The sequence below is a fragment of the Mastigoproctus giganteus genome, chromosome 2, assembly GCF_048544385.1.
Source record: "Mastigoproctus giganteus isolate SK-2022 chromosome 2, ASM4854438v1, whole genome shotgun sequence".
Classification (NCBI taxonomy): Eukaryota; Metazoa; Arthropoda; class Arachnida; order Uropygi; family Thelyphonidae; genus Mastigoproctus; species Mastigoproctus giganteus.
This window is the reverse complement of record NC_143576.1, coordinates 120,519,007-120,546,851: the sequence shown is the minus strand read 5'-3', so window position 1 is coordinate 120,546,851 and position 27,845 is coordinate 120,519,007. Positions and strand designations below refer to the sequence as shown.

Sequence of the window (27,845 nt, the reverse complement as noted above, 5' to 3'; positions counted from 1 at the left end):
GATCTGCTGTTGTGTTTCCTCACAAAACATTATCCAATAAGATCCCACAAGAAACTAGCATTTATACTGCAGAGTTGCATGCGATAGAAACAGCCCTTGATCACATTACAAATCACGATTACCAAAGGTGTATGATATATAGTGACTCATCAAGCGTGTTACAGGCTTTGTTATCTGTGAGGCATAGCCCTCACCCGGCCCTGTCCCGAATCCAGCAGATGCTTTTTTCTCTTTTAGAATTAGAATTTGACATTCGCTTCTGCTGGATTCCAAGCCACATTGGGATCTGGGCTTAACTGATACCACTGCCAAGTCAGCCATTTCCTGGATAATCATTGCCTGTCAGTCCCCTATACAGACTACAGGTAAATAATATGTTCTAAATTATATTCCCAATGGCAAGATTCCTGGCGCGAACAGGCCACAAATAAACTACATCGCATAAAGCCTGTAATCATGCATTTGCAGTCCAATCTATGCAGGGTTCGAAGAGAGGAAGTTGTTCTTGCATAGGTCATAGTCATCTAACACATTCCTTTTTGCTGAGGGTGGATGACCCACCTATGTGTGAGATATGTAATACTATTTTAACTATTCGTCATGTTTTTATAGAGTGTCCTGTTTTTATAGAACCACAACATTTATTTTTTAGGGATTTTAATAATCTGGCTGAACCATCTACACTCAGTCAGATTTTAGGTGACAGAGACAATATGTCTGACGTTTTTAGCTTTTTACACTCAATCAATTTATATAGAAAGATTTAAGTTTATATATATATATATTTTTTACCTTTATACTGGAGTATATCATGTTTACCATCCTGACGTGGTAGCCAGTTTATAGGCTACTAACCAAATTTTTTTGTATTGGTTTAACAAAAAGGACCTGGGGGTAATTGTGCAGGCAGATATGAAGTTTTCTGAGCAGTGCAGACGGTCTGCAAGAGTAGCTCATAGTGTCTTGTCAACGATATACCGGAATTTTTCTAGCAGGGATAAGGAGGTGATTATTCCCTTATATAATTCAATGGTCAGGCCACACCTTGAGTACTGTATACAGGTCTGGAGGACTCATTTTAAGAAGGATGTAGAGCTGTTGGAACGAGTACAGAGAAGGGCAACAAGATTAGTGAATGGAACAAAGGGTTGCTCTTACGAAGAAAAGCTTAAGTTTTGCAAATTAAAGCCTTGAATGGTTTGAGCATGCTCAATGCTGATGGAATTCTTCCTCTTGCTCAGAATAATCATTTGAGAGGGCATAAATTCAAATTGAGGAAAGACAGATGTAGGATAGATGTGCGGAAGTTTGCCTTTAGCCAGCGGGTGGTTGGTTGGTGGAACAGACTTCCATCCTTTGTTGTGGAAGTTGATAGCCTAAATAAATTTAAGGCTGAGCTGGACAGGTACTTGGAACAAACGGAGGAGTGAAATGGGAGAGGTTTTTTTTTTTTTTTTTTTTTTTAGGCTGATGCTGCATAAGCTTGCTTTCTTGCATCATATGCCTCTACTAATGCTAATGCTAAATATTTTGATTAACTGCCCTCACTAACAACAAGACAGAACATCCATTCTGTATTCCCTGAAAAATCAAGAACTGATGACATTAAAAGATATTATTGGTGTTGGTGCAAACATCAATGAATTTTTCTCTTTTCTAAAAAAAATTGGAATCTGTCATAATTTCTAAAAGAGCTCTGTAATAAAAACGAAGTGGTTACATCAGAATTTTTATTTTTAGCATTTTCATATGAATAGGTGCACTATAGCCCCAGAAGCTTATGCACCATTAACCCCCCCCCCCCTTAACACATACATACTGCTCTTCCTGGACTAATGTTATTAGTGGGGTCCTCCAGGATTCGGTTGTTGGGCCCATTGTTGTTTTGTATATTTATCAGTGATATTGATGAAGGTATATCAGGCTTAATGTCCAAGATTTACAGATTATACAAAGGTTGGCAGTGTTGTTAATGACAGTATGCCACTACAACAGGATCTAGAAAAGTTGGGCAGATGGGCTGAGAAGTGGCAACTGAAGTTTAACATTGACAAATGCAAAGTACTGCACATGGGTAGCAGTAACCCCAGAGAAACGTACCAACTGTGTGGTACTACACTCAGGGTAGTGGAGAATGAAAAAGATCTGGGAGCATTTGAGCAGTCTGATATGATGTTTTCTGAGCAGTGCAGACAATCTGCCAGAGCAGGTCATGGGGTCTAATGAATGATATGCAGGAATTTTGCTAGCAAGGATAAGGAGATGATTATCTTTTTGTATAAGTGTAGAACAACTTTGTATAAGTCGTTCTACACTTTGAGTACAGCGTACAGGTCTGGAGGCCTCATCTTATGGTGGATGTAGAGTTGCTAGAACGAGTACAGAGAAGGGCAACAAAATTGGTGAGGGGAACAAAGGGATTCTCTTGCTAAGAATGGCTTAAGACATGCAAATTGCAGCATCTGGAGGCTAGGCAGCTATGAGGTGACCTGATTGAGGTATATAAGGCCTTGAACGGTTTGAGCAGGCTCAGTGCTGATTGAATTCTTCCTTTTGTTCAGATTACGAACTTGAGGGGGCATAAATTCAAATTGAGTTGTAGAATAGATGTGTGGCAGTTTGTCTTTGGCCAGCGGGTGGTAGATTGTTGGAACAAACTTCCACCTGTCATTGTGGAAGTTGATAGCTTAAATAAATTCAAGGAAGAACTGGACAAACATTTGGAGTAAATGGGTGAGTGAAATGGGAAGCGAGACTAGACTGTCCGAAACTGAACACATTGCATGCACCAGAGAGATCAAGGAAACTTAGTGAAACTACCTTGAAAATCCAGAAATAATCACATCTTGAAGTCTAACAGACATTCCCATTTATAGTGGTCATACTTGATTTTGTCTAAAAAATTTCTATAGTTTTTTTTTTAATATGAACAGAATACTCATCAGGAATAGATAGTGTATATTCCCATTGTGGAGCAATAAATAGAGCTTATGAACTTTTACTTGAGCTGTATATGGAAATATATCACCCTTCTGGATTGAAATTAATATCAATTTCTTTATAAAGGCAATCAATTCAAAATAGTAGTACAGGGATTCTGCATCGGTATAAAAATGTGTATAAGTGACACTTCTTTTTCATTATGTGGAAGTCTTTAGCTGGAATCCAGTAAATTCCACACTTTTAAACAAGTTGTCAAGAGCACTGCATCCATTTGGTTTGATTCAAGTCCCTTACTAAGTCATCCAGTTTTTCTGATTATGGAAATGTAGCACTTTAGTTTGAACAGGCTTCTGAGGTATAATTCCAATTATCTTCTTTACTCACCAGATTCATCATTAAATTTTGAAGTCCTGTCTTTTGAAAGGGGATTGGAATTGCCAGGTCTTCATTATGTAACACCAGAGCAATAGGGATGGTGTGTTGGAATATATTACAGCTTTTCAATTTGGTGGCTTTTTAAACTTTGATATGCACATCAATCAAAATTAGCATTTGTCTTGATGGTTTTGTGGACTCTATCCATATTAGAAGTATAGCAAAAAAATACTTTCACCTACCACAAAACCATCCCTCTAACCTACATTTGCCATGGCAGAAAAGAGGTTATCACTACTTGTCTTGATCACCAGAGACATTCCAAAATAGGCTATATATGCACTGTGAAACTTGGTGCCAGCATGATGTTATGTATCACCTGCTTTAGAACTGTATATATCCAAACATACCAGTATGAGTTTGGAGATAACTTATACCTTTGTTTGGCATGCATAGCTAACAAACCAAAACAAAAAAAAAAAAAAAAAAACATTATACGAATACTATAGGCTCATATATGTCACAGTATTGGTATGCATTTATATAATACATATAAACGCCAAAAACATTCAGTTGTTATGAAAATGCTGACACTGTAAAAAATCCAATGACAGTATTGGGTAGAGCATACAAAATACACATATGAAACAGTTAAATATAAGCACTCTTTTTGTTACATAGTGTTTAATTTTAAATATAATATAATATAGGTTCCTTTAAACACAATATAGTTGTTGAAGAGTGCACCAGAGAACTTACTGGCCTGTAAGGCTTTATGTAACAAATATAATAATGCTAAAAATAAATAAATTTCCAAATTAATAATTATTTTATAATGATATGGTTAGGAAATTATGATACCTTTTTAAGGGGTCCGGAAAATTTACCGCCAGAAATTTACTGCCGCGTCAGTTTATCGCATAAACAATTTACTGCCGTGTCAGTTTATTGCATTTTACTGTCAAGAAGCAATGAGATGTGTTTGGTCAAATCATAAAAAGTTATTTTTTATTTAAGTTTCTGCCTTAAGCTATGATTAGCATATTTTTGGAATTCTATGAACTGTGAGGGAATAGTATGGAAATAAAAAAAAAAAAAACATGTAGGGAAATATGCAATTTAATAGGTAGATTATGTATTTTAATAGATACATGTATCACAAAAATAGTAAAAAATCCATTATTTGAATAATATAACAATTGGTTAATTTTAAACTAAATTGATTATAACATTAGGTATGTCATAGTACACTGCAAAAATTCAAAATGAATGTTTATGCAATCTTCAGAATCAGTCACGTTTGGATAATTAATTACTAAGAAACTGCAATATTTACAACACAGTTATGTAAATTATTAATAAGAAATGTTATGCGCTATACCTCTTAGATAATCATCAATATCACCCCGTTCATCATATGCACTAACAAGCCTTTTAATTCGTACATCACAATCGCGATACTTCTTTTTTTTGTTGCCCGGATCATTTCCACTTAAATATTGTTCAATGTGCATTTCATTAATACTTTGTTCTTTTTTAATGCAATCGATAAATTTCCAAATGTTGGGATGATAAGCAGTGACTTGTTCCTCAAATCCTCTATGCCACCCTTTAACAGAATTATTCATTCTTGATGATCCTTCAAGAACAAGCTGGTGTATGTTCCACATTTCATGGGAATACTTTGGTGGTCAACGAAAGTGTCGTCTGGTTGGGCGTCCAATCCATGTATCCTCAAAATAATCAACAACTTCTTGTGATTCTGGAGGAAAAACACCATTTTCACACAAATGTTCAAAAACAACCGTCACAATTGCAGTGGGCACAAATGCAATTGCTGCCAAAATTTGCATATTTAAAGCATCAGTTTCATAACGTTGGTTCAATCCATTATTCTGAATGGAACGAAAAATACATTGTGAAAAGTGGAAAAAACAACCCCGTTGCGAAGTGCCAGGAAAAACTCTTCTGCATGTATTCATTATCGCCGTCTCAAAATCTATAGTTATTGATTGCGGGGACAAAGCCGGTTCCAATACTTTCATCTGCTGTAGTAGAGATACATACGTTTCCTCAGACTTTTTAGGCAATAATGCATAAACTAATGGAAGTGATATTTTGTCCTTGAATCCATGTATAGTATACAGCTGATAAAAAAGTAAGGGAACAGTTTTGAAAGTCCCATCGGCATACCAGTGTTCACTTCGCACTAACAACTGCAAATTTCTTTTCATACTGAAAATTAACATACGATTGTCCTCGGGTCCAGGATCAAATTGTAGAAACAATTCTCCATTGCTTAGGGGCTGCTGCTTGACTACAGATTCTCAAAACATTTGAAATAATACTATGAGGCGTATTATTTGTTGTTTCTGCATAAGTTTGAATGGTATCAAGAAGTTGTGCTGCCTCAACTCCTGCTGCGTCTCCACAATGATTGTGCTCCTTCCATGTTTTAACGATGGTGTTATCTACCATAGTAACTCGAGCGGCACATTTGGTTTTTCGGTAATTTTGACATTTCTAATGAATTTTTTTTCATTTTGCCTGTCTTTATAAAACAAATGTCCTGTAGGGTGCTGTATTTGTACTTATACGTCTTAGCTGGCTTGCTCGCCAATTGTAGGCGGCATTTATGCCTGTGCGTAAGCTGGCACTATATAAATCCTACATTAATTTTCTAGTAACTCTTATGCTTTTGGGCCTCTGACTGCTTCAACAAGATTCCAGATTTACTTATATTTTTAGCCAGAAATTGAGTGAGGCAATTGACAATATACAATGCAAAATTTAGCATTTTTGGTTATAGAAACCGACTTAAATACATACAAAATTGATCAACAAAACTTTTCCATATTACAAACGTTCCCCACTGGGATAGACAATTACATTAAGTCCGTTCTGTACATCTCATTACTAAACTGAAATATAGTTCCTCTACGACATCCAACTTGTTTATCCTGCTACCTCTTAGGCTAGACAAATCTATCACAGTTAGGATTTCAGAATGCCTTTCTTCCCCTTTTTGGATTATTTCCTTGACTAGAAATAATAAAACGAAACAGTACTTACAATAACTTTCACTTCTCCGAGTTTTTGGATGAGCTCCTTGACCTTCCGGCACTTTCTTTAACGGTTTCCATATCAGATTCCTTGCTTTTATTTCCGAAATTCTCCTTGACCAAACTCACTTTAAAGTGGCCTATTCTTATTAACTGCCCACTTACTTTAATTTTATTTACACTTGAAACTACTAGTTGCATATCCGTAACTAATTACAATTCCCAAACACAACTTCTCTTGGCTGCTTCCAAACTTTCTAACTCCGAACAACTCGGGCCCTTACTCCGGCAAATCCTCTCGTCCGTAATCCGACAAACTCACGCCTTCTCCTGACTAACTTCTCTTCGACTAACTCTCTCGACAAGACTACAACTCTCCACTAACTCTCTCTCTCCGAGACTCAATTAATGCTACTGAACCAGTCCTTATATACCCAAACTGTTACCCAGAATACCTTGAATTTTGACCTGACCTCCCCTTGGTAAGTCGAATATTCACCGTATTTCCGCTTATAATGGTCTCACCCTTAAATATTTCCCTCGTGCATGAATTCTTAATCCTGCTGTGTGTATAAATGTTGTTCCCCGAGTGTTTCTAAGTATACTGGATGCTTCCGTTAATTTCATCAGTAGTAAGGAAAAAAAAATATATATATATATATATATTTTTTTTTTTTTTTTTTTTTCCTTACTAAAGTAAGCTTTAAGCTTACAGTCCATTAAAGCACAATTTCGGTTTTCCTTTTTCTGATTTCAAAAATTCCACCGACATGATGCATTCACAAACTGAAAAGGATGAAAAATAAACTCAATATAAGAAAATGTTGTGATTGTAAGAGATTATAAATATATAAGTACCTCCCTAATCGGCATGCCCTGCTAGCGATTAATCGCTGGTGGTCAATTGCTGGCGAACTGTTCCCTTACTTTTTTATCAGCTGTATATGATACATGGATTCAAGCAGAAAATATCGCTTCCATTAGTTTATGAATTATTGCCTAACAAGTCTGAGGAAATGTATGTATCTCTACTACAGCAGCTGAAAGTATTGGAACCGGCTATGTCCCCACAATCAATAACTATAAATTTTGAGATGACGATGATGAATGCTTGCAGAAGAGTTTCTGCAATGGGGTTGTTTTTTTTCACTTTTCATAATGTATTTTTCGTTCCATTCAGAATAATGGATTGAAAGAACATTATGAAACTGATGCTAATTTTGCTTTAAATATGCAAATTTTGGCAGCATTAAAAAAGAACAAAGTATTAACAAAATGTGCATTGAACAATATTTAAGTGGAAGTGATCTGGGCAACAAAAAAAAAAGAAGTATCGCGATTGTGATGAACAAATTAAATGGCTTGTTAGTGCATATGATGAACAGGTTGATTATCTAAGATATTGTTGATATCTAAGAGGTATAGCGCATAATATTTCTTATTAATAATTTACATACTGTGTTCTAAATATTACAGTTTCTTAGTAATTAATTATCCCAATGTGACTGATTCTGAAGATTCAATAAACATTCATTTTGAATTTTTGCAGTGTACTATGACATACATAATGTTATAATTAGTTTAGTTTAAAATTAGCCAAATAATGGATTTTTTACTATTTTTGTGATACATGTAACTATTAAAATACATAATCTACTTATTAAATTGCATATTTCCATGCATGTGTTTTTTTTATTTCTGTACTATTCCCTCACAGTTCATAGAATTCCAAAAATATGCTAATCATAGCTTAAGGCAGAAACTTAAATAAAAAATAACTTTTTATGATTTGACCAAACACATCTCATTGCTTCTAGACGGTAAAATGCGATAAACTGACGTGCAGGTAAATTTCTGGTTGTGAATTGCTGACGATAAACTTTCCTAGACTCACCTTTTTAATATTCTTTATGATAAATATGAGATATGGCTATTAAATAACGAGTCTGTTGCAATAAAATAAATATGATGAAATATTTCTTACCTTACAAGTTATTTCCTTTGAAATAATTGCCCTGGGCTTGCACACACACTGTTCCATACATTTCTTTCAAGCACAAAAATATTTCTGAAAATAATCTTCTGTAAGCCCTTTTAACATGTCGGTCTTTTTTTTTTTTTTTTTTTTTGCCCTTAATTTCTTCCATGGACTAAAAATGGATTCTCTCAAGTTACACTTTTCAGTTTAGGAAAGAGAAAATAGTCGCAAGGAGCTAGTAGAATTCATGTTTGTGCAGAGAGATTTGTTGAGCAGAAACTGGTGAACAGAGAATGTTATGTGCTGAAGCATTGTCTTGATGGAGCATCTGACCATCCTTCCAAAATTCAGATCTCTTCCCTTCAATTTTTTTCACACAGCCTTCTCAGAACTTCAGTATAGTATGTTGATTGACATTCTGATTTGGTGCAAGATATTCAGCCATAATAATTCCTTTAATATCGAATAAAACAAGAAACATGGATTCATTCATTTTCATTTTTGAATTTGATATTCTTGCTATATTTTTGGTCTGGAGGATTGTTTTTGTCTTCCATTGCCGTCACTGCCATTTGGTTTCTGGGTCATACTGGAACAGCCAACTTTCATCATAAGTAATTATAGTACTCAGAAAGTCTGGATCTTGTTCAGTTTTTTTCACAAATATGGAGTTTTCTCATTCTTTTATCATCATTTAAAATTTTTGACACCATCTTGGCACACACTTTTCTCATGGCTAAAGTTTCATTTAAAATTTGTGTAACTGTTTGACTCAATATTGCACTGGCCACCCATGTTAACTGGATGCATTGCCTTAGATTTTATGTGCTTCTTAATTAAGAACATAACTCTCCTCCTTCCTCTCCTGACTAACTTTTCTGTACATATTATCTCTCCATATTCAAATTCTGTATCTCTCATATGAGGACACCATGTCTCTGATCTCCCCACAATATCTGCATTTGATGACTTGATCAGTACTTCAGATTTATTTACTGTTCTCCCACCATTAGTGTCCATGTAAGTAGACATGTACCTGTTTTTATTCTTAGTTACCCCAAACACAGCCCATGTATCTACTTATTCCATGAGGATCATTAGCAGATCTTGAAATCCCTGACACCTTGCTTTCCAGGCTACTGTATATTCTCACTTATACCTCTGCCTGCAGCTTCTGTTAAATTTATCTCATCCCTGTCTCTTCTGTTATTGAGCACAGACCACACTGAGAAAAAATTTATCCCTTGAGACTTTCACAGTCTCTCCAGGGGCCAAATTGATTGACATGGCTCTCATCATGTACTCTATGCTATCATGTCTTGGCAGAATTGCAGACACTTTCAATTTCAGCCTCAAATCACTGATTTTTCTCAGTATTGCTCAGTATTTATTAAATCCACAAATGGACACTAAGAAAGGTCAGCCAATATCTAGAAATATTTTTGTTATAATTAAATTTTCTGTTAATACAATATTCATTGTATTTCAATTTTTCTCTATTAGTAGTGGCCAAATTATGAAAGGAAGGAAGAAAAGAAGCTTTTATAAGCATCAGCATCTTTGGTGAAATGAAACTCAAATTTTATAAAAATTTCTTTAAGAGAAGATTACTAAATTGTTGAACACTTATATCCACTCAAAAGTATTTCAGAAAAACTGGGACCTTTCCCTGCATTAAAAAAACAAAGGAGATTGCTTGTTATTAATTATTTTAATACAAGTTAAAATTTTTTGTGAAAAAAAAAATAGCCAGTTATTCTTGGGGGGGGGGAGAGATACAGAAGCAGGGGTGTGTTAGTGTACACGAAATCTGAGAGATCTGATCATTTTTTATGACCATATTTCTTGAATTTTAATGTAGTGACATTTGTTGAAAGTAAGAACTGTAATGAATGAATACTAAATTTAATTCACCTGGTCTCACTCTAATAGTAGTGTTTTTTTTTTAATTTTTTTATTTATTGCTTTAAAAAATTCATTTCTACTTGATGGTTGTGGTTGTCTTGCCTCCATGACTTTCTTTACCAAAACTGTTAACTTGCCTGATGTAATTCTTCCTGGAGGTCTTCTCAGGAAATAATTTTTAAGTGGATTCTAAGGAAAATTTTATTCCAATATGGGAGTATGTTATATATAAATGGACATTCTCTACTGAAATGCAGTTAAAACTGTCCTTTCACGAGCCTGATATTAAATGCTTTAATTTTACACAGTAGAGGAATGGATTCCAACAATGAGTCATTAATTGTTATTCTTTTTATTTGTTTATCCTTTGATTTTTTTTTTTTTTTTTTTTTGGTTTTTTTTTTTTTGTCTGTATCCGTTTAGACATGTTGGACAGACAACTTGTGTAATTGAGACCCGCTAATATTAGCAGGTCTCGATTACACAAGTTGTCTGTCCAACATATCTAGTGTCAAGTTTTGAGACAACAGGATTCCCATAATGTTTTTATACGATGTCAATGTATTCTTTTATTGGGGTTTTCGTTTTAAAGAGTTTAGAAGAAAATTAGAAATAACAGTTCATATTTAATGAGTCATTTTTTGTTTAAACTAAAATTTTCTCTTTCACTTCAAAGATTTGTAATTCTATAAGAGATATTAAAGTTTCTTTTCAAATTATTACATTATGCAGTTTAATGAAAATATTTTTAATAGGAAATATTCCAGCATTTATCAATATACTTCATTTTACTTTGGATTTTTTCTTGTATTCTGTAACTTTATCTTGGTTTTTCTTTTTAAACAGACTTCACCAGAATTACCTGCTTTGGCTGGTTTGACTTTAACAGCTGTGGAAAATAAGTACATAGTATTAATTGGTGGCTTTTCTCCTGATTATGGTTTCTTTGAAAAGACTTTAGTTTATGATGTTGAAGAAAATGAATGGAAAGAAGTTATGAATTGCACAGGAGGATTGCCAGTAGGTGAGATTAAAGGCAGAAAGTAGTTTTATATATTATGTGTTTGTGTGTAAAATGTGTTCTAAAGACTGATATATATGGTAAGATCAAAAAGTTCCAGGACTGAATGTTGAATAAGAAAAAACTTTTTATTTTGTAACCTAGACTATCTAGAATTTTTTTACCTTACTATCATTTTGATGGTGCATCCTCAAAGCTTTATTTTTTATCTGTTGTTGATGATAAATAATTTTGTTGCATTATATGTCAACTTTTTTGTGATCATAATTCCAGGTTTTCTAAAAACAATAGGAGCAGAAGATTAAACAACAAAACAATCCTCAGATTGCAGATCTAAGGATAAATTTATGCTAGAATTATTTTCTGACTCTATAGATAGAATTCATGAATATATACTGAGATTATCTATGTAATTTTTGTTGAAGAAATCAGCCTCAGCAACTTCAGAAATGATGTGAATCGTGTAGTGTAAAAATTTTAAGAGGTAGGATATTTTAACAGTACAAGCATAGCACTTTAAAGATGGATGCAGTATCATCGAGAATAGTACAAGGCATAGGGCCCATGCACTTCAGCAAATGGCAAACTTATCTCTCATGTTAGATGCTTTGTTCAGATCAATTGTTAAATAAGAATTGAAGACATATTCTCTAAAGTTGTAATATACAACAGTTGAAAATCATCATGTCACATATTTTAAGCACAAAAAGACTATGCATCTTCTTTGTTCCCAAGTTTTCAAATGCAGATTAGATGGAAACAAGAACTGAATTTTCAAACAAACTGGTTATAATTTCTGATTATGATTCTGGGATGTCTTAAAACAATAGTAACAGGAGACGAAATGTGGTCTTTCAGACCTAGAATTATTTTTTAACTGAGAATTTAGAATTCATTATGAATTTCTACTCAGAGGTTATATTGTTAATAAGACTATATACTTAGAAACCATTAAGTAAAAATTGGAAATTACTGTTTGATAATGTTTCTGCTTATTATGTGCCAAACACTATAACTGTTTTACAATATCCTCCTTATTCACTTGATTTTATGCCCTGTAAATTCACTTGATTTTATGCCCTATTTTATAGTTGATAATGCTCCTAAAAACCAAATAACAATAACAATTTATCTAAAAGTAATATATGAGCTAAGCCTTACCGCATGTTATGATTTACAATAAGTATGTGATGTCAAAATAAGGAAGTAATTAAAGAAATAAAAACTCTGTAAATGCTTAAAGGTAATATGGAGGCAGTGACGAAAATCCAGCAACCTGGAGATTGCAGTTTTGGATTTTTCTGGCTTTTTGACAATAAATATGAACAACCATGAAATGTCAGAATTCCAGAACAGATAAAAGGAGAATGTATTTTCAGTGTGACCATTTACTTTTTTATAATTTTTCTAAGTTATTAACAGTATTATTTGATTCTTATTATTCTGTTATTCCTTGGGCTGTTGTCAAAATTGGTAAATGAGGAACTTAGCACCATAAAGTTAATAAGCAATCACCTAAAAATCACTTCAGTAATATTCCATTTAAAAAATTAAAATAAAAAAAGTGGGAAAAAAATAAATAGAAACAATGTACAGCATGATATAGTTTTATTCTAGATGATGCCACCCACATATAGGAATAAAAGCAAAAGCATGTTTTCCTGTTTTCCCTCCTCTCCCCTTGTAATTGACACTACATTTTCACCTGCTTTGGCAACTGTAGAAAAGTGTTTCAATAATACTTGTAACAGCTTCAGTTGCTCCAAGATAAATTAAAAAAAAAAAAAAAAAAAAACTAGCGAGTAAAACACATTAATACAATAATTTAATTTGATATTACTGATGTTTATTCAGAATATGGAATCTGAATCACAATCTGTTAGTATAATAGAAATGAGAAACAATTTATTGTGGAAGCTAACAATACACTACAGTAACCTGTAGTGTATTGTGGACAATTGTGCTCCTGATTGTCAGTGGCAAAAATCTAGAATAAAAATTCTCCACAGTTGTGTTCAGGTACTGTTAATAATTTTTGATATCCAGAATAATTTGGTAGGTACAGCAGTTATACAATATGTAATGAAAAAGGCAAAAGTAACAAACTTGGCTATAATAAACCCCAATGAAAAATTACTGTAACTGGTAGCTACCAAACAAATTTTGTTATTGTTATGCAGGATTTATTTCCAGCACAATGCAAATGGTACAATGCGCTAGTCCCACAGGAACTAGTTGTTGGTAACTCTATTGTCAGGGAAATGTGAAATATATTGTTAAAAAAAAAATAGGTGGAATAGGACTGGGGTATATCTACCAGGTGCAAAAGTTGATTACATTGAAGAGCAGATATCTTTTAAGGGCACAGAAGGTGATCAAATACAGAGGATGTGGAAAGGTCAGGGAATGACCACCGCATATCCCGGAGCAATATGGCCTTAGTTGCTAATGCTCCAAAAAGAACCGAAAACAACAACAGAAGGTGATATTGTACGTCAGTGCTAATGACCTTAAGGGTAGATCTAAGGACTTATTTAGTGTTGAGAAAGATTTGCAAGTTAGGGTTAAATTTGAAAGTATTGTAGTGGCATGGGATGCAAGAAAGCAAGTGTATGAGCTTATGCAGCATCAGCCAAAAAAAAAAAAACATTTACAAAACAATTCCCTCTAAATGTTTGTCCAGTTCCTCCTTAAATTTATTTAACCTATCAACTTCCACAATGACAGATGGAAGTTTGTTACAGCAATTAACCACTTACTGGCTAAAGGCAAATTTCTACACATCTATTCTACATCTGTCTTTCCTCAGTTTGAATTTATGTCCCCTTAGGTTCGTAATCTGAACAAGTGGAAGAATCCCATCAAAATTCAGCGTGCTGAACCCATTCAAGGCCTTATACACTTCAATCAGATCACCTCGCAGATGCCTAGTCTCCAGCCACTGCAATTTGCAGAACTTAAGTTTCTCTTGGTAAGAGGATCGCTTCATTCTCCTCACCAATCTTGTTGCCCTTTTCTGTACACGCTGAAGCAAATCTACATCCTTCCTAAAATGAGGCTTCCAGACCTGTACACAGTACTCAAGGCGTGGCCTGACCATTGCCTTATACAAAGAGACAATCACCTCCTTTTCCCTGCTAGAAAAATTCCTGTATATCATTGATAAAAACCCATGACCTGCCCTGGCAGCCTATCTGCATTGCTCAGAAAACTTCATATCTGACTGCACAGTTACTCCCGGGTCTTTTTGATTTTCTACCAGCTTAAGTGTAGTACCACACAGTTGGTACATTTTTCTGGGATTACTTCTACCCAAATGCAGTACTTTGCATTTGTCAATGTTAAACCTCAGTTGCCACTTCTCAGCCCATCTGCCCAAATTTTCTAGATCCTGTTGCAGTAGCACACTGCCATTACTGTCATTAACAACCCTTCCAAACTTTGTATCATCTGCAAACTTCGACACTAAGCCTGATATACCTTCATTAATATCATTGATAAATATACAAAACAACAGTGGACCCAACACCGAACCCTGTGGGACTCCACTAATAACATTAGTCCATGAAGAGCAGCAACCATTGATTACCACCCTCTGTCTTCTCCCACCCAACCATCCTTTTATCCATTGTAACAACTTACCCTTAATACCATTCTGCTCCAATTTGTACAGTAGTCTTCCATGCACAACAGTGTCAAAAGCTTTTCTGAAATCCAAGTATACGATATCAAAACTATTTTTTGTATCCAGTTCCTTTGTGACCACATCATAATATCCTATCAAATGTGTCAGACAAGACTTTCCCTTATCAAACATATGCTGTGTCGGAAGTATTTGGAGTTCTTCCCAGACACAATAAAAGGGAAGCGCCTTATGAGAGCTGTCATTCAGTTCAGTCCTGGAGAGATTCTGCAAGACTCATGGAGTATGATTTTTCTCAGCATGGTCTGTGCTTGTAAACAGGAGAGACTGGTTCTAGAGGGATGGGATAAGCATAAATAGAACTTTATGCTTTATCTTTAAGTTTTAAGTAAATCTTTAAGTAAATCCCACATCAGTACACTGTGATCGCTGCTACCCAGTGGTTCCTTTATCTGCAGATTCTTAATGCGTGAATAATCACTGCTAATAATCAGATTCAGAGTATTACTCCATCTGATTGCCTCTCGAACATGCCGTTGTAGAAAACAGTCATCCAATAAATCTACAAAAAGTCTTGTTAGTGTGTGGGTGACCAACCCACCAGTTCCAGTCAATATCTGGGAAGTTAAAATCCCCCATTATAAGAGATTCTGATTTACTGGCCTAGTCCATTTCTCTGTACAGTTGTTCATTGTACTCATCAGAGTCGTTAAGTCTATAACACATTCCTACTCTCATTTTTCCTTAACATCGTGGCACATAATACAGCCAATTTTCATAAAATCTATATAGGATAAAGAAAATTTTAGATAAAATTTGGTTTTGAAAGTAAATTAAATGGGAATCTCCCACTTGGAATCATGTAGACGTGACTGTTTTACAATATCCTCATTCACTTGACTTTGTGCTGTATAATTTTTAAGGAAAAGACACTGCAGAATTGAATGACATAGATGCCTAGCCATTTGTTTTGTTGATATAGAATCTATAAAGAGGATGGATAATTTGTGTGATCCAGCAGACCTTACTATATTCTTATTATTACAGGATTATAGGAACGTTGAGGTTGATGGCGGATGAAAGGTGTTAGGGTAGTTGAACCTGTTGATGCAGCTAGATAAGAATTTGGTGATTACATTACCTGGATATCCATTTTATTTGCAATGTTCCTGATGACCTGAAGTTTCTCTTAGAGCAAACTGCCATGGCAGTTCCTTAAGACTAAAAATGCAGGAACATTATATTAAAAAGTTAAAAAGGTATTAAAAAGTTGTATTAATATATTGAATTAAATATGCATAAATGGATGTGATAGTTATACAAAGTGCCAGCAACTAGCAGGGTGAGGAAATAGAAAAAGAAGTGTAGTAGATTTATGAAAGGTGAAAGAATGTTAAAATCCTAAAGGTTATGATAAATTAAGAAAAATTATGGGCTGAATTACCAAGCCAATATAAAGTGGGGAAACTGTAAAGGAAAATTAGTACATTTTGATGTATTACCAAGCCAATATAAAGTGGGGGAACTGTAAAGGAAAATTAGTACATTTTAATGTACTAATTTTCCTTTACAATTCCCCCACTTTATATTGTCTTGGTAATTCAGCCCATAATTTTTCTTAATTTATCATAACCTCTAGGATTTTAACATTCTTTCACCTTTCATAAATCTACTACACTTCTTTTTCTACTTTCCTCACCCTGCTAGTTGCTGACATTTTGTATAACTATCATATCCATTTACGCATATTTAATTCAATATATTAATACAATTTATATTTACTCTTGCATCCTTTAATGCTTCTTTGCACATTTAGGTGCATCTGTCACTTCTATTTATTAATTTTGCATTCACCGAAACCATTTCATCAAATGTATACCTTTCTTATATGTAACTCTTTAAACATTACCATTATAGAACTACATTGAATACCCATTTATATATATATATATCTTTTTTTTTTTTATGTAAATGTATATTATAGTTAAAAGTCATTGTCTGGCTGTTTAGCTAACAGGAGGCAAAATTAGGATATTAATAGACACTCCTGCCCTCATATTACATTAATAGCTCAGAGTGTGGAATAATTTCAGTTGTAGTCATGTCTACGGCCATTACTAACAAGGACAGAAAACTGCACTCCCAGATAACTTGAGCACCAGCTTTTTATATTCTTCAATCATATACTGTTTACTTTCCTACAACTGAAATTCTTCCACACTCTGAGCTATTAGTGTAATACAAGGGCAGGAGTGCCTCCCATTAGCTAAACAGCCAGACAATGGCTTTTAACTGTAATATACAACATTTACATAAAAATAGATACAGCAGACTCTCAATTAACTGGGACACTTCAAGACTCCAAATTACAAAAAAAAAAAAAAAAAAAAAAATTCAAGTAATACCTAGAATAGGTATAAACAGATATTTTGCAAGTCATAAAAAAGCGACAAATGGCATTATAAGTCATCATTGGGAGATTAGTGTACCTGTTATCTTGCAATCCCCGCTGTCTTCACACCCACTGCTCAAAAAAAAAAAAAAAAAAAAAAAGACCAAATGTTTAGTTTGTTTGAGTGTGTCGCTTCGATTGTTATATTCCGTTGCAGCGCAAAAGGACAAATTTTGTTTCGTTATTTTTGTCAGGGATGTCAGAATTTTTTTTATGGTAATTTTTTTTATATAAATCGCAAAAATGATGGGTAAATACAAAATAGTTGCGTTTTCAGTTAAACAGAAACTTGAAATTATTCAAAAGTTTGAAAACGGTGCATGTGTTAAATCTCTAAGGAACCATTGTAATGTTGGAGACCAAACCATATGACACATCGTAAAAAATAAAGGGAAGCTATTAGACTTAAAATCGATATCGCAAAAAATAAAGGGAAGCATCGTATTGGACACGCGAGTAGTGCGTGGTAAGTTTTTTATCTATTGCCATTTTTTTACGCAGGTTACTGAACATTTTTTGATACAATGGGTCCCCGACTTATGCAACTACGGATTTAAGTAAATTCTTTTCACTCAATTTTTTTTTTTTTTTTTTTAGGATTGTAAATTTAAAACAAAAAAATAATAAATAAATAAAATAAGCAATTGATAATGACAATCACGGCACGTACAAATTGCACAAGTGAGATACGGAGTAACAAGCAAAAAAATAGGAAAGAAGAGAAGATTCTTTCAATTTATTTAGGTTTTTTTAATATATATATATATATATATATATATACAAATTTGTATATATATATATATATATATATATACAAATTTGTATATATGTCTGAAGATTTCAGTGAAGGGGGACACATTTCACCATAATAATGTAAAAACCCACACAATTCCAGCTTTCTGTATTATCACAAATGCAATAAGATCGAGTTTACTATCCGTTTATAATTAGATGCACGAACGGAAAAGCCCAGTAACCCGGAATGGCAGTGACCTCCAGAAATGTGCTTTAGTAAAATATGAGTTTGCGTCAACTGATAATAATGTGTTTACCCCTTAACCCTGTAAAGTTCTTTTCAGAAAATTTCATTTTTACCGTTATCATGGTGCTAACTAAGAGAATAAGTGACAGCACTACTAGTAAATCTACCAACAAAAGGAAAGCCATCGATTTGGATCAGAAAATTAAACTAATAAGGATGTATGAAAATGGCCAAACAAGTAACAAGTATCGCACGGAATTCAGATTTGTCAATATAATATAGTAGCAATATGTTATTAGTCATTCCCTAGTTACGTAAAATACGACTTACGCAAGAAGTCCTGGAACATATCTCTTACGCATGTCGGGGACTTTTGTATTTTTTGGATTAACTGGGAAATCGATTATCCAGGATTTGTTTTTTACCATCTATCCCGGAAAATCAAGAGTCTACTGTGTGTGTGTATATATATATATATATATATATATATATATATACTTACTAGCTCTATCTCTGCAGGCAATCGCAAGATAGTTTCATGCAAATCATTTATACAGAAACCTCACAAATAACATATATATATATATTCTGTTCTAATGGAGGTTAATGAATGCATTACAAATGAATGTAAATGTTATAATGTAAAACATTATAAACTTTTAGTTCTAATGTAGCCCAATGAATATCACATAAAATAAAGCCTGCCATCACATACTAACCTTAATTGGCTATTGACCTCATCAGATGCTGTGATTAGCCTATAAAAATTATTAAAAATAATGAATACAAAAACAAATATGAAAATCACAAAATAAGAAATTGTATCTTTATTCATTCACATGAACATTGAATACAACTCATCAGCAGTTTTGAAAGGATCAGTATTCAAACGAAATGAACAAATTATGATTTCTTGTACGTTTCTGTTCTCCTAATCCTGTGATACACACTACACTGGTCCTTGAGGGTGTCACAGACATTTTCTCAGATATGCCAGACAAGCTGAACTTGCTACCTGGGGTCTAAAACGCTGATGGAACTGATATTCGTGTGACACTCAAGTCAAGTGGACCCAATTTCGGCGAAGTCCAGATGGTCTGTGACATCCCAATCCTCTGCTTCCACCTTCACAATGGTGGGACTGTTAGTAATCCTGGGTATAACCTCCATGCACAAGCACACAGTGGGTGCCCATCGAGGTGTGAACCAACATAAACAGGGGTCGAGGTGTGGTGCCCACACCACATGGAGGAATGCCGCCCCCTCTGTGTTATCAGGCAGTACTAGGAGGTTGATGAGTCTCATCAACCGGTGCAATACCACCACTTTGCTTATTGGAGGCTTGAAGTGATGGAACCCATGTTTAGTCTCCAGAGTTAAGTTCTGGTCAACCCTTCTCCATCTGTTCCATCCTGCAGTATGGATGACTTTTGAGGTTATGATAAACATCGCAGCGAGATTCAATCTTCCTTACATTTCAAGGGTACAGCTCTAAAACGGTGTTCGCAGGCCAGCCACTAGTTAGTACACTGGACCTGTTGGTAACTCTCTAGGAGGCTTCCAGATCAGCTAGTGTATAATCTTGCTACCTCTATTCTGCCAGATTGTGACTGGAGGGAATCCGAGTAGTGTGTATGCGGGGGCATTGTCGAGGCCATGTTATGTCAAGGATCTGGGTATATTCTTACCATGTGTACGCCATATCCAAAAACTTCATTACTTCATACAGCATGTCCCACCCACTTTTTCTTACTATTGAATACACCACAAATTGTCAAACTAATAGAGTAAGCTTATCTGCGAAAAGATCTAAACCTCCCAAACACTTCTTAGTTCATTTCACAAATATACGTGGTCTCAATTCTAATCTCAATGATGTCCATTTCCACTTGCAGTCTGCCAAACCCCATGTACTTTTTCTGACAGAATCTCAGCTATCGGTTGATTCAACTACTGCTCATCTCAGATGCCCAAATTATTCGCTGTATGATTCCTTTCACCTCAAAGGTGGTACTTGTGCATACGTCTGTTCCGATATTCCCTGTCAGAGACTTGGTAATTTGGAATCTCCTCTTTTTGACCTTCTCTGGCTTAAAATCTCTCTACCTGATTGGGTCAAATTCATCTGTTGTCTCTATTGTTCTCCAAACTCCACTAATCACTTGGAGCTCTTTGACTTCCTCTCTTTGCAACTTGACTTTCTCCAGTCCATCTTTCCTAACAGTGAGGTAATTTTCCTTGGTGATTTTAATGTTCACAACTCCAGCTGGCTTCCATTTTCTAGTCATGCCGACCCAGCTGGTCTAGATGCTGAGGCTTTTGCAATTACTAATGACCTTACACAGATTGTTCATTTACCTACAAGAATACCGGACAGTCCTAATCATACAGTCAACACGCTTGAACTTTTTCTCACAAACAATCCTTCTAAGTACACAGTCAAAGTGTGAGGTCCTTTAGGCACCTCAGATCACAACTTGCCGATTGTCTCTTCTCCAATGGAGCCTTTATCTCATGGCTATTCCCAACCTCATATTGTTTGGCATTACAAGAATGCAAAATGGGATGACTGTGAGATTTCTTTTCCTTGGTCGGATTACTGTTTCAAAACTTCTTATGTCAGTGTTTGCTCATATCATGTCAGTGAAATTATTCTTGCAGGAATGGAATTCTTTATCCCACACTCCACTTAAAAATCTTGTGCTTTATCTAAACCTTGGTTTTCCAATAAATGTGCTAAGGCTGTTCAAGAGAAGAACGTTGCATATCGTAATTGGCTTGTTTCTAATTGTTCAGTTTCATTTTCTGCCTACACCAAAACTCGTAACAATGGTAAAGCAGTACTAATCAGTCCAAACTAGAGTTTGAACAGGCTGAGAGTAGAAAACTTAGTGCCACCTAGTGGTTCCTCTATCTGCAGATTCTTAATGCATGAAGAATCACCACTGATAATCTGATCAAGAGTATTACTCCCTCTAGTTGGTTCCCGAACATGCTGATGTAGAAAACAATCATCCAATAAATCCACAAAAGCCTTGCTACTGTGTGAATACCCAACCCACAAATTCCAGTCAATATCTGGGAAATTAAAATCCCCATTATAAGCCACTCTGATTTACTGAGTGGTGTAGTAGATCAGAGAGGCTTGTAATGGGGGATTTTAATTTCCCAGATATTGACTGGAATTTGTGGGTGGTCACTCACACACTAGCAAGGCTTTTGTGGATTTATTGGATGATTGTTTTCTACATCAACCTGTTCGGGAAGCAACTAGAGGGAGTAATACTCTTGATCTGATTATCAGTAGTGATTCTTCATGCATTAAGAATCTGCAAATACAGGAACCACTAGGTGGCAGTGATCACAGTGTGCTGAAGTGGGATTTACTCAAAGAGGTAACTACCATCAGGGGTAAAGAGAAGGGTATTTGCTTTTGTAAAGGCGACTACGACGGTCTGAGACAGTGTTTAAATTCTATACATTGGGACCAACTGATGATGTTACCAACAGCAAATTCAAAATGGGAAGCATTCAAAGGATTTATCTTGGAAGCTACTAGGCTTTACATACCAACTAAGAAATATTGTTCAAGGTTCGCGCCTAAATGGATGTCAGATGAACTGATGAGACATATGGCAGAGAAGAAAAATGCATGGGATAGATATAAATTAATGGGTGACATGGAAGCCTATGATAGATAAAAGCTGGTCTGTAACCAAGTCACAAAGGAGATTCGGCAGGCAAAGGCAGATTACAAGAAATCCTTGGCAGAGGATAAAAAGAAAAAGGGAAAAAAAAAAAAAAAAAAGAGTTTTTTACCTATGTAAACTCTAGAAGGAAAGGGATGAATTAGATTGTTCCACAGGATATCGATGGTTCAACTATTGATGATCCTGCTCGGGTAGCTAACATTTGCCACCTCTCAGCCCATCTGCTTAACTTTTCTAGATCCTGTTGCAGCAGCGTACTGTCATTAGTGTCCTCAACAACCCTGCCAACCTTCCTATTATCTGCATACTTGGACATTAAGCTTGATATACCATCATCAATATCATTTATAAATACAGAAAACAACAATGGACCCAACACTGAACCCTGAGGGACTCCACTAATAACATTAGTCTGCGATGAGCAGTGACCATTAATTACCACTCTGTTTTCTCCCATTCAAACATCCCTTTATCCATAGCAGCAATTTGCCTCCAATGCCACACTGCTCCAATTTGTTCAGCAGTCTTCCATGTGCAACAGTATCAAAAGCCTTTCTAAGATCCAAATATATATCAAATTATTCCCTGCATCCAGTTCTTTTGTGACTGCATCATAGTATCCAATCAGATTTGTCAGGCAAGACTTTCCCTTAACAAAACCATGCTGTGTCCGAGCTATAACTGAAGTCTTGTCTAGATAATCCTGCAGTGCTTCTTTTACCAGTGCCTCCATTAATTTTCCTGGAACAGAAGTTAAACTAACAGGTCTATAATTACTTGTGTTGCCCTTTGATCCTCCTTTGTAAATTGTGGTCACATTTGCACATCTCCAGTCTATGGGTATCTCCCCTGAGTCCAAAGAAGCTCTCATAATTATGGCTAAGGGTTTGCGTACTTCCTTTGCTGCCTCCTTTAATATAACTGGATAGATCCCATCCACCTTTGTGCCCTTTTTATGTTTATTTTCAACAATATCGTCTCCACTTTCTCTCAGTTATTACAAAATCATGTAGCTCACTGCCAGAGTTCAATTCACATCTGGCATTCCCCTCCTCCCTAAATAACTCCTCATGTGTGAATGTAGATGCAAAATACTAATTTAGTTTGTTAGCCACCTGAGCAGGATCATCAACAGTTGAACCATCAATATCCAGTGGACTAATCTAGATTAGTCCACTGGATATTGATGGTTTCCTTCTAGAGTTTACATTGGTAAAGAACTCTTTGCTGTTTTTCTTTGCATCCTTTGCCAAAGATATCTCATGCCTTTGCCTGCCTAACTCCTTTGTGACTTGGTTACAGACCAGCTTATATCTATCATAAGCTTTCATGTCATCCATTAATTTATATCTATCCCATGCATTTTTCTTCTCTGCCATATGTCTCGTTAGTTCATCTGACATCCATTTAGGCCTAAACCTTGAACAATATTTCTTAGTTGGTATGTAAAGCCTAGTAGCTTCCAAGATAAATTCTTTGAATGTTTCCCCATTTTGAATTTGCTGTTGGCAACATCATCAGTTGGTCCCACCGTATAGAATTTAAATACCGTCTCAGACCATCATAGTTGCCTTTACGAAAGCAAAAACCCTTCCCTTTACCCCTAATGGTAGTTACCTCTTTGAGTAAATCCCACTTCAGCACATTGTGATCACTGCCACCTAGTGGTTCCTTTATCTGCAGATTCTTAATGCATGAAGAATCACTGCTGATAATCAAATCAAGAGTATTCCTCCCTCTGGTTGCCTCTCGAACATGCTGATGTAGAAAACAATCATCCAATAAATCCACAAAAGCCTTGCTAGTGTGTGAGTGACCAACCCAATAAATTCCCGTCAATATCTGGGAAATTAAAATCCCCCATTATAAGACTCTCTGATTTACTGGCCCACTCTATTTCCCTGTACAGTTTCTTATTATACTCATCAGAGTCATTAGGCCTATAACACACTCCTACTCTTAATTTTGATCTCCCAATGCTTGCCCGCATAATAGAGAAAAGGATTAATTAAATATAGTTATAGCCTTGCTATAACTATATTTACAAGTGATCTCTTAATTATAACTATATTCAACTATATTTTTATTATCATATCTTGCTAAAAATTATCGCAGTTTTATAATTTGCTAGTATACAGTGAAACTTCTCCTAACGGACACCTCTCGTTAACGGACATCTCTCTACAACGGACATTTTCAAATTCCCCAACTGACCTCCATTGGTTTTAACGTGTTTGCAGCTTCCGTCTAGCGGACATTCTCTGTAACGGACGCGGACAGGCAATCTGCACTGTTTCGTTTAGATTAGCACTTAATTTGATCTCCCCATAACGGACAGCGGGCGAGCTTACGGCCCTTTTTCTAGGAACGTTTCTTCCACGTATTGCCTCAATCGTGTGTTTATTTTCTATTTCCGATTCTCTGAATTTTATCAAGGTTTATGTCGCGGTTCTAAACCCTATTTCAAGAATTTTAAGGCACGTGTAAAACTTCTGATGAATTCGGTGTGTGCAGGGGGGGGGGGGGGAATATGGTCGGCCTTTCGTCTTTTCAGTTTCAGTTTTGTTCAGTGTCGTGTGAAGTTCAGAATGTCTTCTCGTAAACATTTAACTTTAAAAGATAGTCGAACTCATTAATGCGTATGATCGGCAAAAAAATAGTGTTCACAATCTCGCTGTAAAATTCAAAATTGGGAAGACGCAGGTAAGCGACATCCTAAAGAAAAAAAATGAACTGCTCAAACAATTTTGGCAACACGTAAATGATCAGGTTCAAAATCATTCCCGAAAACTGTTGTACTTCAAATTTGTCGCGCATGTGCTAAAAAAATTCCCATTAATGGGCCTATTATTAGGGAAAAGGCTTTGGAGGTTGCGAAATCTATGGGAGTAAATGAGTTCAAAGCTTCTGTGGGATGGCTAGACAAGTTCAAAATTCGGCATAAAATTTCTTGGAAAACCGTAAGTGGTGAAGGTGGATCTGTTGATACTGGGGTTGTAACAGAGTGGACCGTCAAATTGGAAGATTTATGTCGTGATTTTGAAGCTAGGGATATTTACAACTGTGACGAAACAGGGTTGTTTTTTTAAAGCTCTTCCTGAAAACACAATGAGTCTAAAAAACGAAAAGTGCCAGGGCAGAAAAATTTCTAAGGAACTCTTGACTGTACTATTGTGTACAAATATGCTGGGAGACTTTGAACAACCTCTTGTTATAGGAAACCCACAAAATCCTCGTTGTTTCAAGGGCATAAAGTTGAATCTTTTGGATGTTGACTGGAAGTCTAATAAAAAAGCGTGGATGACATGAGATATCATGAGCGAATGGATAAGTCACTTTAACCAAAACATGATTCGTCAAAACAGAAAAATTATTCTTTTCATGGACAATGCTGCATCTCACCCGCACATTGAATTGTCCAACATTCAAATGGTTTTTCTGCCACCAAACACATCTGCAGAGTGTCAGCCCGTGGATCAAGGGATAATAAAAAATTTTAAACTTCACTACAGAAAACGTGTTTTAAGACATCTCGTTGCAAACATGAACGATGTAACATGTGCGAGTGACCTTGCAAAGAAAATCAGCATCCTAGATGCGATTCAATGTATTTCCTCTTCAGTAAACGCAATTAGAAAACAAACTGTCGTGAACTGTTTTGTAAAGTCTAGCTTCTCAAACGCAAAAATTGAAGTTGTGAACAGCAATGTGGAGCACCAAGAAGAACAAGAACTTCAACATCTATTGATAATGTACGATACGTCCGCTACAAGTGACCCTGGCTACAAAGATATAGACTCAAACCTCACTACAGAAGATGGTGCTCTAGATATCAACGACATTATCATCGATATTTTTCAAGAAGTTCCTCATGAGGATGAAGAAATGGAAAGAGGTCATTCTGTCGAAGAACATATTAACGACGAACCACCGATGAAAATAGAAGAAGCGCTCATACAAATCAATCGTTTAAAAATGTTTTTCGCCGCTGAAGAAGATACTGAAGGACTTTCGATGGTTTCTTCACTCCAAACAAATGTTGAAAACAAAATTATCAGCCGGAAGAAGGTGCAGAAGAAAATAAGTGATTACTGTATGTATTTTTCTTAAGATAAAGTCATAATATGCATAGCACAATTGTATGTATATTATTTACAAAAATATTGTGCAAAATCTGTATATAATTTAATTTAATTTTATATTAAACGTTTAACGATTTTTCTTTATCTCTTGTGTATGTAATTGTATATTATTTACAAAAATATTGTTCAAAATCTGTATATATTTTAATTTAATTTTACATTAAACGTTTAACGATTTTTCTTTCTTTCTTTTTTTTTTCTCCCTCAGACTTCTTGTTAGCGGACACTTCTCTCTAACGGACACATTTTCGTTCCCCATGGCTGTCCGTTAAAGGGAAGTTTCACTGTATATGGTAATTCCTCTTATGTGGCCTTTAAGTTGAAACCCAATTTACTTGTATACTTTTGGCCCCTGTTTCTTTAGTTTAGTTTAGTTTTTACTTATGAATTTGCTTGGATTGCTAATATATATTTTTTCTGTTTTTTTTTTTTTTAGGTATATATGGTCATAGTAGTGTTTATCATGAAAGGACTCACACTGTGTATGTGTTTGGAGGGGTAGTCTATGGTATTGACCATGCCACAGTTTCTAATGATCTTTATGCTTTCCATTTTACTTCGCCAAATTGTTGGTCTCGTCTTCCACCAGATCAAAAAGTTAATCCACTGAAAACTAGAGTAAGTTATCTAGACCAAAAAGATAGAATTTCTTGCTTGTGCGTGCGTGCGTGCATGCATGTGTGTGTGTGGAAGGAGGAGGCCTTTACCTGATGAAAGCGAATGCATTGTTTTGTCACACATTCAAATTGTTATAGCTTTAAGCTTCTATACATGTTATATTTATTAGGTATGTATTCTTTTCAGTACCTGTATTAGCATTACCGTGCATCTTCCCTATATAAACGGTGCCTCCGTAGCCAGGTGGGAAGGAGCAGCAGTGCGTAACACACGCTTCTTGATTAGACCGGGGTTCGAGCCCGTCACCACCAAATACGGAAGATACGGAAAGGTCAGGGAATGACCACCGCATATCCCGGAGCAATATGACCTTAGTTGCTAATGCTCCTAAAAAACACCAAAATAGCATCTTCCCTATTCAAATTACCCACTTTCACAGCAACATGTGGAAGTTTCTTCCAACAATTAATTCAGGTTAGAGTACAGAACACCATGTCAAAAACATAAAAACAAGAAGGCATTCCCCAGGGGTCTGTCCTGAGTGCCATACTATTCGTCATAAAAAATAAATGGCATCACAAATCAACTGCCATCCAAAATCCCGCATGCACTATTTGTAGATGACTTCAGTATTTCATATCAAGCACAAAATATGGCAACAATAGAAAAGCAATCACAATGCGCAATTAACAAAATCAGTAATTGAGCCCAGGAAAATGGATTTAGAATTTCACAACAAAAAACAGTCTGCATGCATTTCTGTAAAAAAAGAAATTTACATCCCAACCCTGAACTTAATAATACACGATCACAGAATACCAGTTAAGCAAAGTTTAAAATTTCTTGGACTCACCTTAGACAACAAGTTGAACTTCCTAGAATTATGAATAAAATGTATGAGGCAACTCAATTTTCTTGAAGTCTTAATATCAGTATCTTTGGGAGCAGATTGTTATACCCTGCTCAACCTTTACAAAGCACTAGTAAGGTCAAAAATAGATTACAGAGCACCGT

General features: G+C 35.4%; 1 protein-coding gene across 1 annotated transcript in view; it reads left to right on the top strand.

The window, feature by feature from the left end:
- The window catches only part of Megf8 (multiple EGF like domains 8), a 619,502-nt gene that overhangs the window by 349,965 nt on the left and 241,692 nt on the right, over window positions 1-27,845 (top strand). Inside the window, exons 21-22 of the mRNA XM_090390015.1 lie at window positions 11,110-11,287; window positions 26,650-26,831. Coding sequence (XP_090246141.1) covers window positions 11,110-11,287; window positions 26,650-26,831 — 360 coding nt within the window. The remainder of the gene's footprint in view (window positions 1-11,109; window positions 11,288-26,649; window positions 26,832-27,845) is intronic.